Source organism: Acanthaster planci, linkage group LG10, assembly GCF_054643075.1.
Source record: "Acanthaster planci isolate LZ-2023a linkage group LG10, COTS_SCS, whole genome shotgun sequence".
Lineage (NCBI taxonomy): Eukaryota > Metazoa > Echinodermata > Asteroidea > Valvatida > Acanthasteridae > Acanthaster > Acanthaster planci.
The window spans coordinates 14,289,728-14,308,282 of NC_141786.1; the positions used below are offsets into that span (position 1 = coordinate 14,289,728).

The 18,555-nt window shown below is 38.4% G+C and overlaps 1 protein-coding gene across 10 annotated transcripts in view; it reads left to right on the forward strand.

The window, feature by feature from the left end:
• The window catches only part of LOC110982055 (roundabout homolog 1-like), a 219,460-nt gene that overhangs the window by 38,478 nt on the left and 162,427 nt on the right, over positions 1-18,555 (forward strand). For all 10 annotated transcript variants that reach the window (XM_087141844.1, XM_087141849.1, XM_087141847.1 and 7 more), the window contains one exon: positions 6,378-6,667. In XM_087141844.1, the coding sequence (XP_086997970.1) occupies positions 6,541-6,667 (127 nt within the window). In that variant the 5' untranslated portion in view covers positions 6,378-6,540. The remainder of the gene's footprint in view (positions 1-6,377; positions 6,668-18,555) is intronic.

Here is an 18,555-nt window from a genome sequence, read left to right on the forward strand (position 1 = left end):
AGTACATAGTTGTTTAGTTCCGTAAGACAAGTGTAATGTGTTGCTTGGAGGGATAGATTGGTCAAGCAGTGTGATTTGAAAAGCCTTGTACCTTAGGTTAGCAGTTGTTTTAAACTATTGCCTTTATTGGGGACATGACATTTTTAATGCCCAAGAATGCATGTCACCAAGGCATTTTGCCAAATTATAAGGTGCTGTGCATCCTCAAGGCAGACTTACTCTGCAAAAAGTAATTTACAAGGTGTGGGATTTCTGATTTTTTTAAACTTGAAAAGAAGGATTTCTAGACTCATAATCATTCAAACTTTTTGCACTTAGTACAAAAAAGGTGCAAGATTATCATAGCCATTTGGAAAGAACTTGTGCCTCAGTGACCATATAAAAAACCCTGAAATTAAAGTTGTACTGTGTACTTTGCTGGATATTTTACCTCATCCTTAACTCTCTATCCTGAAACTCAATCTTCAAAAGTGTAACCTTGGATTACTAAGAGTTTCTTTCATTGGGTGCATGCACACTATGACATTCAGTTCTTCTTTATCATATTTAAAGTCAGCTTTTCTTTATACATGTACATCCAAGGCATATTACTCTGAACATGACTGGATTTACCTCGCCCTCTGTGATAACAGTGGCCAGCATGTATAATGCAAGTGATTGAATTCATTAGTGGGAACACATAGCAGTGACAGATTCAGTGCTTTGTTATGAGCAATGTGAATGAACCAGAACTCCTGAGAGCCACATTCAGCTATCTACAGCCCTGACCATTAAGGTGAATGTATCCAACTCACTTCACCCTGAGGCTCAGCACCACAGTCTTTCCACAATACTTGTGACCCCCTTGTTGAATATGGCAGGCTGCACTTATAGATCGGCTAGTTGTCTCAAAAGAGAACGAATATAGAGTACGGAAGATCCATAGGCGCCTGTAATCTTAAGAGTTGTGGTCGATGTTACCGTGTTGCCGTGGGCAAAGTGTTGCATAGCAGCAGTGATAGGGGAAGGTAGGTGTGGGATGGGTCGTTGCTATGACTCTGCACACACCCATTTCTTATTCAACAAGAAACTTGATACACTTTGAGAACTAAGTTTTATTCAGTAAACAGTCTGAGACAATTGTTGTTTCCTTATGGATATTCTATTTATCCACAAGTTACATGTATGATGTATCTGCAAGGAAACGTGCACTTGTGGCCAATTTTGTGAGTTGTGTCGTGCTAGCTAGGCGACACATTGACTGTGTGCTTGCCGTTGAAAGCAAGGTACTTAGACATTCAGGAATCGGACACTTCACGTATGGTGAGAATTTCCACACTGGGCAGGAAACGACATCCCAAAGTAACTTGGGCAGCCTACCCCTAAGGCCTCATCCCAGCAGCTTTTGAGGGCATCAATATGGATACATACTTTGTCCTCTCATTTTAAACCAATCACTCAACACTGTGACACAGATAGCATTGTTAAAGTGTCGCTGATTTAAAATACATACATGTATTCCTGTAAAGTGACAAATAAATTTTCATGTGTTGTAAATGTGTGATTGAACATGTATAATTACTTGTTGCTTATGTCATCTATTGTGTGTGGGGGGAGGTCTGAGATATAATTTGCCATGGAAATGATTTCATAAATGTTGCATACTGGTAGATATTTGAAGTTCTCCAAATTTTGAGTTTTGGTCACTAAAGTCTGAGAAAGTGTGCATCAGCTTTATGTACATGTGCTTTGTCTTCCTGTTATTTGCATTCAGCTTCTGTACTGCTTAAGTGACATTGAATTGAACATTTTTCAAGCTGCTTTCAGTAAGAGAAAAATATCAATCCCACTCAATGTCCTGGTTCAACATACAGATTGTTTGCCAGTATGTGTGTGAGTAAAACATCCACCAAACCTTATCTCAATGTCTGGTTGGAAACTTGAGAGTGCACGCCATTTCTTACTGTTTCAGCAAATTGTTCAGTCTCATTGAAGCACTGCTGCTGGGAGTTGGCTCCATCCAGCCAAGGTGGCAGCCTCTTGCTCTACCTCATATTTGTCGTGTGTGTGTGTGTGTGTGGGGGGTGCTGACATCATTTGAGACTAAGGGTTGATGTTTGTGATACAGATGCACATCTGTAGTAATATGTATTACGCTCCTCCAGAATCTTACATCAAAATGATATATTTATGGCTTAAAAAATGTCCTTTCTATTGAACACATTTTGGTTGTAGGAAAGTCTGAAAAATTCTTTACAATTCGCCTTAATTTTTTCTCACCATGAAAAAGTGGGGAGCTTGATTCAGTAGCCCACAAAAAGTGGGGAGGATATATACCCCCCCCATTTGCCATGGATTTGTTTCCAAAGGTTTCTTTCCCCTGAAAGTTATCCGAAAACTGTGAAAGGAATATCATCATGTTTACACACATACAGTTGAAACATCAAATTGTCCTTATAACAAAAATAACATCTTCAGTAGCAGCCCTTACTGTCATTATGGATACATCTATGTGTCACTGAACACAGTAAAAATAATACTGAAGAGTGATTCAGCCATTGCCAAGCTTAGACAGTAATTGTTTTGTGGCTTGATATGATTCCAATTAGTCACAGTTGACATGTAATGTTAACACACTGATTGGTTAATTGCACAGTTTGAAACCACAAGATGGAGCAGTATAGGTGCTCTCCTAAATTCCAGGCTCAGTCAGGCAGCAACTAGTCTCATTGGAAAGTGTCTTCAATACTGTAATTTCTTTGGTCTAAACAGTCATTTGTACATGATTCTCAAATAGGATCTTGCACACCCTTTGTGTCTCCAAGATGCAAGTACAGTATTTTGGTCCCGTCTGTTGGATGTAATTGTTAGTTTGCATCGTTTGGTTTCTGCAAAGAATTCCATTTGAATGCTTGCAATTTAAAGATGCCAGCAATTCTCACATTAGTAGTTGCTGTCAAAATGGGAAGTAAGAGATTTTGAAATAACAAATTTGTTTGCCTATAAAATATTAACTTGTGGCTAAATTGTTTGCAATTAATTTTACATCTAATTCTCCATTGTGTATAGCTACAATTAGTTATGATTAGTTACATTAATGGCAGAGGTTATTTGTTGGAACCCTTGCAAGAGATAACCTGTCATTTGTGGTATTTGCATAGACACTTTGTCACAGTTACCTATCTGAACTCAGCTAGGAGTCTTTGAATGGCTGCAAAGGGAACAGTGATAGATAGAAGAGTGCTTTGCCTAATGGGCAACAGCATTTTATTCTCATGCTACAAACTGGTCCCAGTTTGGATCTGGATCCTGACAGTATTTCTGCTGCTATGATTGCATGTCTCTGCCTTCAAATGCGAGCTTTCTTTTTTTGTAAAGTCTAAACTTGTATCTATCAAACATACATGTATTTACTTTCTTCAATCTTTATTCTTCATTTATCTTATTTATATGACCAGACTGGTTGCTAATGATGTGCCTTGATTTAATATTATCAAATAAAAGTGATTTTGATTTTGACCGTTTGAAGAGCAACACCCTTCATCATGTAGCACACTATCTGTCTGTGATAATTATCTCAAGTTTCACAGTGCTATGGGCCAATTGTTGCCTTGATGGCACTAATTGATGGTGGTTTGTTTGATGGGACCGACTGCTGAGTCAGTTGGCCAAGCAGTCCTGCAGGCATTATCAGAAGCACAACAATACACCATAGTGCTGACACAGTAACCTGCGATTATTGTACAAACGGTGGAGATGTTTGGGGCATAAAGCTGGGCCATATTGGCTGACCTACTTGGGGATGGTTGGCCCTAGGGTGTGACAGTAAGAGCTAGGAAACAAGACACCCCTCTGACACCACAAATTGCTATGAGAACTTGGCACATGAAATTGAAGACTGCATTACCAGTATGATGTTACTGCCTCTTAATTGAGGATTAGGCCAAGCAAATTCAATTCCATGTTTCAGCCCTGAGGAGTTGCATACAGGTATGTCTGTATTGAAAGGTTGTGAATGAATGGCAGGCATGATATTTGGGGATACTATGTATCCAGAGTTTTAGCTCACCAGTCACTGGTTTACCATTTGTAAGAAATTGTGAATTGAAAACTTAATTTTCATGTTACTGACATGAAATTGAGACTGAAAAGGGGGCCTTAAAGTTGAAATTTGATTGCCCTAGGAACAAGACTTACAGGGACTGGGCGAGCTGAGATGCTGTGATGGATGGACATCATTTGCTGACAACCAGTGAGGATGTAGCACAATAGAACCCTGGGCATGGCACAGTGTCCTGTTACTACTGTTGCTTTTGTCTGGTCTGGGATAGAATTCACTTGCAGTGTGCATGATAATCATAAGGGGTTCCGTTGCATACAGGTCTAGCGTCTTTGTCAGCAGACAGGCTAGGCAAGGTGCAGTGTGTGTTCAGCATAACAGATTGTCTAGTGTCACTGACATCAGCTGTGTCAGACTATGTAAGGAGGTTGTAGAGGAACTTTCATTGACAACAAGCTTTTGCAAACTAACACGTGTACATTCACTTTTGTCCCATTTGCTGTAATGAAGAGATGATGGATTGGAAGTGTTGCTGCCCTGAATTCCCTTTTGTGGAGTGTTTGGTGTTGTGGATGAATAGACATCAATGCAAGTTGATGTTTGGGTATTATGTGGGTAGTTTAATGGAGTTCACAGCTGTACATAGTGATCGTGCATAATCATTTATTCCTTTATTGTGGGTCATGCTCATATTGATACAAAGGTTTGTTCACATATTTGTTTCAAATTCAGTCACACTGATCTTATGAAGGAAATGGTTAGTCTAGGTCGTTCCAAGTGATCTTATCTTGCTCCTCAGGCTTGGTTTACATTGCTTTTCAAGAATACCATTAGTATCTTTTTTGAAAAGAAAGAATGAGCAATCACATCAAAAGTGGAGAGAAACAACACAATTTCTTTTCAGTTGTTCAGCTGCAAGCATGGTGAAATAGCACTCTTCAGTAAAATGCTATGTAACATATAAAACAGAGACATTGATCGTATGAGTAACAATGACAGTTATCAGAGTGAAACAATAAACAGAGTCAAGAATAATCAATCACACAGCAGTAGCCCACACACATTGTGAAAAACATATTTCCTGTCTGTTTTCATTTAGGCAAATTATGAAACATCAAAGTATGATATACTAAGTCACAAACAAGTGAAAAAAGGTCCTGTAAATGTTAGAGATAAAGACTAGCACAGGAAAAAACAGACTTCTTGCTGGAAACACTGAAATGTATGGTATAATTATGGAGTGAAGCGTGTACTATATGAAGGTGTTTATGAGTTGCTGACTATAGCCAGCAGGATGTTGATAAACATGTCTTCAAACCATTTGGATCTTTGACAACATCACCACTCACAGGGACTGGTTAGAACTCTACAACAACCTGGCATTTGTCACTCAACAAAATGATGATGAAGATCAGAAATGAAGCCAAACCCAAAGATTTAAAGGGACTGAATCAGCTGTAACATGGATGTACTTTAATTTTTTGAAAATTTGTTTTGCAAATATTTCTTGATGTACTGTTTCATTATATCTGTATAAGAAATACATGCTGTATAGGAGAAGAAATTTTAATTGATACACCAACATTGTGTGATGTTTCATCAACACGTTTTTGTGGATGTAGAATAACTTTAAAAGTTCTAGTTAACAGTATTAATGTCATTAGAAATGCATATTGTAAATGTATGAATAGATTTTACCCAGCACAAATTTATTCAATGAGGGAAAGAGATTTATAAATGTATGTCATATAGAAATTACAAATGATAAATTGCATGTACTTGTATGTGCTCTACATATGTCAAAAGGTTTGATTTACAATACATGTACACTTTTCGTTCACTGGGGGAACTCCCAAATGAACAGTTCTGTGTTATTTATACTAATTTATGGTCAGCTGTCAGCCTTAACTGAGGATGTTTGTTTATAGTTCATGTTTTGTTTGTAACAATTCAAGTCATCTACCTTACTCCTCCTGGCTGGAGTGATCAGTGACCTTCTGTACCACTGAGCCTTTGTTACCAATACCACCAACTGTGGTCCTAAGGAGATTACCACATCAATTCCATCAAAAGGCTTACCAATCTCAGTGTCTTCACTGAGCTGGCTAGTGGTAGTTAAAAAAGTCAATACCTTGAGTGTTCTTTTTGTCCTGCTGTCTTAAACTGATGATTAGTGCTAATTTGTATAGTACCAGTGCTGGAGGGAGAGAGGCAGAGTTCACCTGCTTGCTAGTCTGACCACCCCCATGAGAAGAATGGACATACCCGTTGTAATCTTGCCATTCATGCTCATTCATTAATTTCTCAGTGGGCTCACTTTGTGTTACACTCTGCACAGATCCTGCGGAACGCTCGCTTGCATGCAGTCTACCAACAAACTAGTGATAGAAAGCTAGAGAGACACACCATCGTGGGTTGAGCACAGCTGAACACACCAGCGAGAAAGAACACTCTCAAATGTTGGTGCTGAACTGGTTAGCTGTTTGTGGATCTAGCACTTGATGTTGCTGCTGTTGCTGCTGCAGCTAGACATCACTCAGCCAGCACCCAGGATGACATACGTATGCTGTGTGTGGTTGTTGCTCATGTCTGTCACAGCTCATCAGATTCAGTCAACTCAGGCACAAGGTAGGATGCTAGGCAAGGTTTATTCACTCTGATTCACTTATTCAGCCAAACCAAAGCAGCTCAAAAAGTTAGAGATGCGGTATATTTAGACAAGAATAATAGATGTGAAGAACCTAGTCAAGCACAGTCACTTTTTTTCATTATTTTGGAGCCTTTAGACGGGTTAACTGCTAATTCCTCCAATACTCTCAATGCATGAGAAGTTCTTCAATACTTTTGTTGGAGTATTAATGTTATGAGCCTGAACTCCTAGGCAGACAACAGATGCTTCAAGCAACTCCAGAAGTTAGGGTTTCAAGGGTAAAACGAGAGCAAGAACAAGAAGAGTGCAATCTAGTCTACATACAAATGAATTACAGGTGTATTTTTCACTAACGTTCTTGGAAAATTAAGAAACACATGTTTCATGTTTGTAGCAGTTTCTTTTCATTGGCTTTCAAAACTTGCTTTTTAACAATTGTACCTTACTCTCTAGAAAACAAAAAAAATACAACATTAAATAGCTTGTAATCTGAAGATCTTTCTTTTTCATTGTTTACCCTCCAATCTATGCCATCACAAATTGAAAAATACACTGCACAAATTCTTGAGCAGATTGGAATGTGCTTTTTTTTTCTCTTCATACTCTCTAGTTGCATGCCTGCTTGATGAGTCTCTCCCTGATTGCGCTTTTTTATTCTTTCCTGAGATCAATTGAAGCAGTGTGGCTCTGTAAAGTCTCTTATTGATTTCCATTTTATCAATAATCTCATTTTGATTGGAGGGTCCCTGAAATGATCAGTCCTCTTCAAGTTAATGAGAAGCGGAGGAGGTCTCCTTGATCAGAGACAGGCTGCATACTGGATCCTGGTGACTACCCTCAAATCATCTAGTATGATGTACATTGCAACATTGGTGTTCCTCTTATTGCAGTATTTTCCCCAGTATCATAGAAACTGAGTTCTTTTTATGTGGAATAGAGGTGTGTGTAGTTCGTGTTTATGATTCATGCATATGCGCATGTTTGGCAGTTAATTATTCATGACATCATTGCCTGTTGACCTCAAGACCGTGCCCAGTTGGTAAGCATTGCTATCTTTGCCTTGTAAAAAAAGGCATTACATTACTGGAACACCTCAAAACTGGTAACAAACACCTCTTAGAGCGAGAGGGAAGTTTGATGGAAGTTTTTCACTTGCTCTGTGCACCACTTAGTGAATTAAATTGGGAAAAGTGTTGGGGGATGCTAATTGCTGCCACAGCATTGACAAACTTGGCTACTACTCGGTGTCATGTGCCAAACATGCTTAAAAGCAAAAACAGTGGATAGAGGCCATTGCGATTGAGTTTAAATCTGTGAGTTTTCCTAAGTTTTTCTTCCCAGTTGTGTTATTTATCTTCCACCTGACATCTCCCATTGTGTGTAGGCCAAAGAAATAAAGATCCTTTGAACAAGCACACATTGCTTTTCAGGTTGGGATGTTGTCAGACGGGCAGGGTATACATGTACAGTATATTGATGGTACATGTGACATTTTGCCTTGCTATTTTTGGACATTTGAGGATACTAGAGAACTAGAAAGCACACAGCATACATAATTGATATTGAGGCTTATATATTAAAACATCAATGTTCCTGTTTATTTGAATCTTTAGCTGATGTTGGAATGCAGTTTTCACACTTCAGTGGAACTGAACAATGAAGCAAAAAAGTGACTGGAGAAAGTGAAGTCTTTATCTTCTGAAGTCATTTTCACACGATAGTCTTGAATACATGGCTACCTCATACGGAGCTTACACAGCATTATTCAAACTTTACTGCATTCATTTACCGATACATTTTTGCATTTGTAGTTTAAATCTGTCATATCAAAGGACAAAGGACTTTGTATTGCAAGAAATACAGATGCAAACTGCTTAATGACTGTGACTTTTCCATGAGAACATTGAGGAGACAATATCAGGAAAATAATGGGATTTTTAAAAAGTGGTGCATTATGCTTGTGACTTTAGGCAGACAGTGACAGAAAAATCTTGATATTGTCTGAATAATAAATGTAGAAAGGGAGAGTAGAGTATGTTATTCTATGCTTTTGTGTGTACATATACTTTGACACAAAATGGATTTGCATCTACTCTCCTGGTACATACATTGCATAGTTTGCATTATTACACTGAACATTCAATCAAATTTCAGGGGATCTCTACTTGGCACATGTGGTCAAATGGGACTGGATGACATTGTCAGCATTTTGTGTTTTAAAGTCTGACATGAGGAGCTGATTCTGTGGTGCCCCCTCCCCCAGGCAGGGGGTATACATATTCACACCCCTGAATAAACTTGTACGTCTCATGAATCATGCAGATTTGATTGCTCAGACTGGCATTGCATGCACAAAACAAATTTGTTTCAGATGTATATGTACCAATGTGCCTTTTCAGGAGTTTTTAAAATAAATGGAAGGCACATGTAATTGAAAACATTTATCAGCTTCATACATGTTTTTGGATTGGTACAGCGATGTTTCGGGTAACTGAGTATTCATTTCTGTGGGAATGCTACATGTGTGTGCATACATAGAACATACATGCATTCTATTTGCACATTGCAACAGACAAGTGTTTTGGTTAACACCCTGCACATTTTGTAATGCGTGCTTGTATGGAACTCATATCAGATATCAGAAATTAATCTCTTAAAGCCTTCGTACCCTTCACCAAATCAATCCACAGTATTTTTGCTGGTCTACATTTTAAAGCTTGAGGAGCCTAGTTTGAAAATGTAGTGAAAATGTTTTATTCAGAAAAGTTCAGTCCACTGCATACTCGATATCCAAAAGACATCTCCAAACTTTTCATGTTGGTTTTCATTCAACAGAGGAGTGTTTTGTTAAAGGAGAAAATGTAGCCCACAATACATGTACATAAATGGTAAATTGAGCTGGACAGGTCTATCTGATGTCTGGCCTGCGTGACTTGAAATTCAGAAAATACATTTTTGTCTGTAGTCTTAAATGAGAAGACTACATTTGACTGCAGTTGAACACTTTTGTAAAAAGTTACAGATATTGAATCATGATGCACAAAAATGCTTTAGTTAGTAACATTGAAATGCATTATTGAACTCAGTGCAATGAAGGGAAGAATTTGATTCCCGAGTAGCCCTTTCATAAGCAAAATAAGAAAAAAAGTGGAAAGGGAATTGATCAAAATTCAGCAGATATTGAAATTTGGTCTGTGTGGCAATTGTCTGTTGCATTTGGCCGTCTGCTTGTCTGCTGGAAATCATAAGACGCCTGTCTAATATTGGACTTGATCTCATGACCAATGACTCACAGACCATATAATGCTTCATTTCACATCTCGTATGAAAGCCATGCAGTTGATTTGGAGTCACACTTGTGTGCCTGCAAATATTTATCTTCAATTTGTAGTAATTTTAATCTGTGTGTCTTTGCAATGCCGATGAATACTGGTAGCCTACAAGCTTGTAGTTTGAATCATGATGAGGAACACACTCAGTGCATTTATTGGTATGTTTAAGCTATCAAATGCATGATTTCAAGGATACATAGCTTGAATATGGTTTACCAATAACACCATGGAATAAATATGCCAAATATCTGTTGCTAAGAAATGTTCCCTCCAAGAGGATTGGTGATGAGATTGTTTTCTTGATGTCTATGCACTGTGCCCTGCTTGTCCACATTCTACAGAGGATAGAGGAAACATCTTGCCTGAACATTTACTGAAAACATTCTCATCACAAGTTTTCAATTTGAAAGGATAATTCTTCAGAAGAGGTCTTCATGTTACATTCAAGTTCCTTTTGGTGTGGCTGGCAAACCTTATTCTTTTTATCTGATTCAAAAAACAAACTTCCTTGGATTTTATTAAAACATACTTGTTCTCCGGGAAGGGTATTTCATGATATTCATGATATTTATTCATTTTGTGTAAGTATAATTTGTCAGCACATAGTCCTAACTATGTAAAGTAAGAATGAAGACTTCTGATATTTGTGGTCATCATGGCTTGTAAATATACAATATTGGCATGGTGGTCTTTTAATGTGACCCAGTAGAGTTAGGGGGAATAGCAATGACCCATGGGTCTAAGCTGTGACAACAGTTGTTTTGTTGAGGAGCAAAGTGCTAGTTGCCTGAAGCTCTACTCAATCTCAGCACAGAATCTTGGCCCCAAGGGCAGATTGCCCCATGGTCAGATCCTCTCATTTACATGCTGCAAAGCACCAAGTTTCAATTAATAAAACATACACTGCCCAAGGAGACAGGCTGTTCTCACTATAGCATGTCGGAATGCATGATACAGTGATAGGCCAGCGGTTTTCCCCGGAATGTAACCTCTTTGTAGAAAACTTTTAATCTGAAAACCAATCTCTTTCCACCTCTACAGTTCTGGAGCTTTGTGACCTGCATGGTATGGATGTAAGGGTGTCATCTCCTCTGTGCATGAAACATGAAGCAAACATTTAGCTAAATTAGATGGAGTATTTTGTTACTATGATCTTTGGTATCACTGTCTTGGAATCGGCAATTCTAGTTTTACCAGGTACCTGTGTACGGTTTATGAAGATCTGGGGATTGATTTACATCACTCTGTCAAAAATATGACAACGTATGGGAATTGTGCATGGAAATTTATCAGTATCAGAACATGTGCAAGACATCCACGTTACCTTCAACACTTTCACAAAGGCTTGACACACACATAAAGCATAGTACATTGTCGTGGTATTGAATTCATTGACTGATTTGCCACCCCCCCCAAGAAGTTTAAAATGTGAACCAGTGACCTTGCATTTGGAGCCCTGAGTGATTTCTTTGTTTTTCAAACTCAGCCACATCATCGGGAGATTCGTCTCTCTTAAATATTTTGACATTCCCAGGAGTGGGTAGTGGGGATTCTAAGTCAACATCATGGGATATTGATGGCACATGACTTACTGAGTCTTGGGAAGGATACAGGGGGACCAGGGTGTCATGTGTGTGGTATCAGCTGTGTCAAGGCAGACAGGGTTGAAACCAGGTCAGTCCCTCCATGTCCCTTAGGTCAAAGACCAGTTCTCAAGGTTGGGTGGTTTGCAAATTGCCTGGTGTGCAAGCTAGCTGAAGCATGTAGGAGCTCAATTGATTGTAGCTTCTGAATCTGTTCCCTAGTGCTCACTTCTTCACCTGTAATACTGCACTTGGCATTTCAGATCATCGTTGCAATGCAATAAAGTGGGAATCGCTCTCCGACAGTACTGTTAGGCATGATGATATGTTTTTGCAGTTTTAAAATCGATATTTAGTTGTGCTGTGGGAAGTTGGGAGACCTGTCTCAAAAGCGACTTAAATAGACTTTTCCCAGCAGTAGCACTCATTTTTTATTATTCAGCATTGAACAGACAGCTATGCTATTGCTAATTCTTCCTTTCCCAATGAGGACCATTATTGTGTCACACTAATGCAGTAACGTTCAGCACATGATATTCCATCACTCATCACTGCATTGAGTAAATATATGTAACACCAAATGCATTGGTATTAGGTAACATCGTTTTTAGTTAAAATTAAGTAAAATATAGATCTTGCTTAAACCATCAAATCTTGCTTTGCCACACTATAAATGTACACCAGACACATGCATAACTCTTTCATGTACATGTACACCATACATGTACACATGCATAACTCTGTCATGTACACGCCATACACATGCATAACTCTGTCATGTACACGCCATACACATGCATAACTATGTTAAAAGATGTCATGTACATGTATCATTGTACTGTTGCAGATCTTATTATTTTATGTTCTGTTTTGATTGAATTGCTTTAATTAAAGGTAAAGCTTAGTTTATTCTGTATACTAGCCTGCTGCTCATTTGACTCAACCAAAGGTTATAATCACAGTGGTCAGTCTGTAGACGGCCAATTCATAGTTTGATCTGCAAGAGTTAAAAGCATAGAAATACTATTTGACAAAATGTGGAGAATTCCACGTAGGCAACTCGGTCATTACAGGCATTAGAGTAACATGCACTAACGATCTTGTGAAAGAACTGCTAGGTGCATCTTCCCACACAACTGGACACAGCTTAGTTTGACCCAGACTGTGCTAGGAAAGTTCTATCCTGGCTTGCTAGATGGAGTGTTGATGAAATGCTGAAGTTACTGTGATGAGTCTAACCACACATATTTGACAGCGTGGAGTGGATTCTGGCAAGAGATAGACTCGCAAAAGGAGCATATGAACAAGGCAGTTTACATGTATACTGTCATAATCTTCAGTTTAACTTTCAAGTAAAGTGTGAATAAAGCTCTAGCATAAACTCCACATCAATCAAAAAAGTTGGCATTTCATATTTGATTGATGAAGACAAAGCTCATAGTTTAGGAATTTGAGAGTTTTTCACTCGCTGCTCAGTTCCAAGTCATTCTTTATCATTCGCTGTTCATCATTAATATTATCAAAAATAATTTTGAATGATCTGCATGTATCTAAAAATGAAATGAATATTGGTACATGTTAACAAGAATTGTTAAAAACCACTGTCTCAAGAAATGGGCAATCACTCAAATTTATCAAATATACACGGACGTACATGTAACAAGCCAAGGGAGACCAAGGAATATAGAGAGGGAAAAGAATAAATAAACATGCCATACGAACAGTAATGTTAAATGGGATCTTGCATCTTCTGGGTTCCTTATGCAGTGGACAGATCATCTTATTGAACTTTATCATTTGACGTAATGTGATATTGAGGATTGTAAAGTGACAGCATTCATTATGGAGTTCAACCTTTATTGCCAGAGTTGTTGCCATTCTATTAATATGCTTTTGTATTGCAGCGCTCGTGATAAGCCACTGGCGGTAGGTTGTCATTTGAACACAAGTTATGCTTGGTTAAATTCCTCCTTTTCTTTTGAAAATAACAATGCAGAGGTTGTCCTCATTTGAAGAAGCCTACTTGAGAGGAGATTGAATTATTCAACTTATAGAAATCACTTTCCTTTGGAAATATCTGTGAAATTTTTCTTTCAATTGAATTGGTCAGAGGTGATTATGCTTCATAAAATCTTATCCAATAAGTTTATTTTGTAGTTGTTACATGCAGCTGTTTTTTCTTTTGAAGTAGAAGTCATGGTGGTGTTCCTCTTAGATGTCCTTTCTCTATGGTTGGACTCTAACAAAGATACAAGATATATTTGGGATTCTCTTATCTCACTTGGCATGGACAAGAATCTGACCATTATTCTTGGGTTGTATGTGCTGTAGCCTTTTGGTACAATTCATGTTGGATTTGCAAACAATCTAAGGCTGAGACAAGGGCAGTTTAAGTGTTTGCGTGTCTGTGCTCTCTCAGGTTGACTGTGTGCAGCTTGTCTGCTCTACTTGTTTGGTTTTGTGTTTTTAAAGGGAGGTGGAAGGGGTGGTTTGGGTGCCAAAATACTTACTTCTGACTGACTTTTGTTTGTAAATGTATGTACATCTATTATTAAAGGAAAATCCCCAATTTGTTATAATGTCATACCATGATAGTACAAAGCTGATCTCATTGGTTAAGCTGGTTAAGGCCTGTGGTCTTCGTAATTGTTTGTCTCAACACCTTGTTCACCCTTGCAAAAACTCCAGGATCTACAACTGTCTTTTTACTGGAGAGGATTCCTTACATTTTGGATCTGTTCATTTTCATGCTTTGATTAAGTTAATTACCAAATTTAAGATTCAAGATGCCTGTATGGATTTTTATTTGTTTTGGAGATAAATTTGAAATTCTTAATTGTTAAGAATTAGCAGAAGTTGCATACATGTACATATTCCAAATCCTGCTCCAACCAGTTCCTTTGTTCATGTACTGTAAGCACCTTGTAGCTTTTGTATGGTTGGTTTGTGATAATTTAGTATGGATTTTGCCAATTCTACTTTTGAAATGTATGATAAAAATTCTACTTGAGATAAAATATACCGAGTGTACCACACGGAGCAGTTACAGTTACAATCAATTATAGGATCTTTTCCCTTTCTTCGTTTTTCTTGGAACACATTGAGACAGGTTACTTGTCATTCCTGCCTTGAAGCCTTGGCATATGGTAGATTCTTATTGAGCATGTAGTGTATGTGTTAATAGTGGAACTCCATGGAGTGGTATGACAACAATGGCTTTCCGTTCTCAGTCTACAGGATAGGCGGGTGGTTTATTCAAATCCTTGATTAGAGAGTAACAAAGGAACATCAGTGGTTAGCTCTGCAGTATCCTGATGTAGTGATTATCAGGCAGACATACATACTTATGTTGTTTATTTTCCTGTTAAATAAAAGGAGGCATACACCCCTTACAAATTGGCTTGACTAACAACATTTAATTGTTGAGGGAAACAGCGGGGTTTGATGAGAAACTGAATCAGTGAGATCCAAGGAATAATGTCAGAGAGCATACAATGTACATGTTGCTGTATCTAAACACATACATGTATTTTTACAGTATCCATTGGCATATAAATTGTAAGGGACTTTTATTCAGATTTTTATATTGTTGATTCATTTGGTAATTTGTAAGTACTGTAAAATGTGTTATTAAGCGTGGAGTTCATGCTCCTGTGTGATGATTGCTGCATTTATTCACAGAGGTGCAGATCAACACGTAGCATTGGAATTGTTGACACAGATACCCAATGCCTTATATATTGGCAATTCAGATGCAGTTGCATACACCGTGAAATTGGAACACGATATTGAGAAACTGTGAGCTTAGCATTTGATGATGACAAAATCTGGTTCTTCCTGTGTTCTTCTTAGTAAGAGGGAAGAGTGTTTACTTAAGCGTAGCTCGTGTGATACTCAGCCTATCTTAGGCAAATGTACATCTTTTGCGACATCAGCATTTCAGCATGAAGTGGCTTATATAGACCATGGAAGAACAAGAGTGAAGACTGAGACAGGCTGAGGTGAGTGATGGCAGTCTGGATGTACATATAGCTACAGAAGATGAAAAAAGTCAGGCCTTATCCCTGTTTGCAGTCAAAACATCACCAAATCCACACAGTTTTCTTGTGTAAGTGTTTTTATTAGATGGAGTTGTGTGCCAGGAATAAGGAGGGAGGAAATTTGGGCGGATTCCAATAATTGAGTGAATCTGATTGGAAATTGGAAAGTAAATATTGGCCAGCCTTAGTGTAGTGGTGCCGGCTTCTATTGATTCAGAGGTGGTTGAGTACGTGCTATCACGGTGCCTGCGTGTTTATAGATGGCACGATGACAGCAACGTCCCATCATCTCAGTCTTGCAAAGCACTCCGTCTGAAACTCTCGATATGTGGTCAGCCCTCTTCACTATTTCAGTCTCCTATGTCTCCTTTGAAACACAAATGGAACATATTTGAACATTTCTGAAATATCAACAGATATATTAGAAAATATATATTGATTTAGCTATTGGAACTATTTGTGCAAGTTAAAATATTTAAAGGAAAGCTGCACTGAATTTATCAAGTGATAGCTAATTAAGTATACAGCCCAAGTCTATCTAGACTGTTTTGTTGAATACTGCCAGGAACAAGTGTGGTACTTTGAACAATTATTTGTTGTGGATGTTTGTATTTCTAAGTGCATTAATTTTGTTCAGCTATGAAGAAATAAAAATTATGATGTATTCCTTCATGATCCTGCTAAAGTTAAATTTACACATAGTTTTCATGTATTTCTTAATTAGAGTATCAATAGCTGAATTTCAGGATATGTAAATTTCAAGTGCAGTGGGAAGTGTGCTTATGATTGCAAGTGAGAAAACTTCCTGTTAATTCAGAACCTACATGCAATTTACACGTACTTGCATCCCCGCTTGATATGGCTCATTGCTTCTGTATTACAGCATTTGTAAGTGTGCTTGTCTAACTCCTCAGTAGTTTTTAATGCATTGTGTTTTCAATAAAATGGAATATTTGCCAATTGAATCATTTGTTTTCAAGGAGAAAACCACCACTCAGGAGGAGAACTAATACCAGTGTGCAACATACTTTTTGCGCTTCGATAAATGTATGGATGAAATGAAACGGAATAGAAAGGAAAAGACAGACAGGCTGGGCACCGGAATCCATTACTGGCATTGTCATGCTGTATTTAGTAAGACTGGTGGCTCCACGCTGTCTGGCTTGTATCTTGCCTTGAGTGAAGGCCATTACCAGACGGCCATAAGCTTTGACATGCTTTGTTGTGCCAGCTCTCTCTTTCTACCTTGTCAGTGGCTGGCACTCAGCCCTCAAGACGCTGTCTGACATCGCCCCGATTGGCTCCAAATCCATCAATTCCCACAAGATTCAATGAATATTCCAATTGAGTAGTGACTCAACCAGAGCAAGGTCTAGATCCCTGGAGTGGTAGCTACTAATCATTCTGCAATGAAATTAAGACCTTATTAGTTTACACACTTCCTTGCTTCAGTCTAGCAGGAGCAGCGTTGAACCGTAGCCGGAAATCTCAACCTACTTTTTACCCTATTTGTCTATCACTTGGATCACTTGTACATGTGACAAATGTCGTATAAAGTAATCTGCAAGGTTTATTTTGAAGAGCTAAAGAATACAAGTACACACATGCATGCTGCGCATGTACATGTACTTGTACATGTAAATATGGCCTTTGATACTGAACAGAGGAAGAGATTGTTACTCTACAGATGCATAAGATCTTGCTTTTAACAGGTACAGTGTAGTTTGACAAATTTTTCAGTTGCTAATGGAAATGCTGAAAGGAATCTAGACATTCCAACCTGCCTTGTTAGTGTGAGTGGATATTAAGATTCACAGATCTTTTTCTTACTGGATAACGAGAGGTAAATGTACACAGGCCTGTGGGGAAACGGTAACTGTTTGGACTTTTTAATGCGGTCAGAATAAAAGGGAATTTGGTAATGTTGTTTGCATGCAAGTCAGAGCATAAGTAAGTGCATGTACTAGAAAGCATAGTGGCTTTTTTTGGATATTGGTACTTGAACTTGTTGTCAGTGTTGCTGCTAGCTCTATCTGCTGCATTAGTGATATTGCAGAGAGCAATGTATTATTCTGATTGGGGGGATTGCGTACTTCAAGATTGAAGTTCTGGGTTGAAAAGAGAGCATTTGTGAACAACATATATGTAAGAATTGGATAATTTTAACCAGGCATGTTGATATACTTTGTGATGAATTCCTTATTGTAAACACTTGAGAAACCTATGGTTAGCAATTTGCTAACATTTGACAGTGTACACCATGTAAGTGGTCAGCCCCAGTCAGATTTGAATTAAACTTACTCTTACCTGGAACAAAGAGCAATGATATCCTAGGCTTCATTGTGTCAAGTATTGCAGTATGTTTCACTGTTGTGCCTATAGTATATTTCAAGAAAAGTGTAAGGGGAGATTTTGGGTTTGTAGTGAGACAGGACTATATCCTCAAGAGCCCAATGAGTGAAGGTAATCTCTACCTGCTGTGCATGCAAGGTGTCAAACTCCATAGTCATATTTAATGTGGCTTTGCCCCAGGCCCAGGGTTGGGGTGGTTGGCAGACCCATGGGGACTTGTTCGCTGACCTGCTTCACACATTGGGCGGTGCTTTTGATGAATCCATGCACATCAGCAACGAGTGGGCTGGAAAAATACTGTACTGCCCGGGAGTGGACTGGAAATCCTTGCCAATTCCAGACATCTGCATTCCCTGTTTCTTATTACATGTCCTTAATTGCAGATTTTTGATGAGAGAATGATTTTTTCCAACAGTGGAAATGGTATTGTTCCAGCTTTGCTCTTATTTCATCATCCATGTGCTCTCAAGTTTCAGTTTCTGTGCGTGCCTCTAAAAAGTCTGACAATCTGCAGCAAACACATGGATCTACATAGAAAGTAGAAGTAAATATAAGCAAT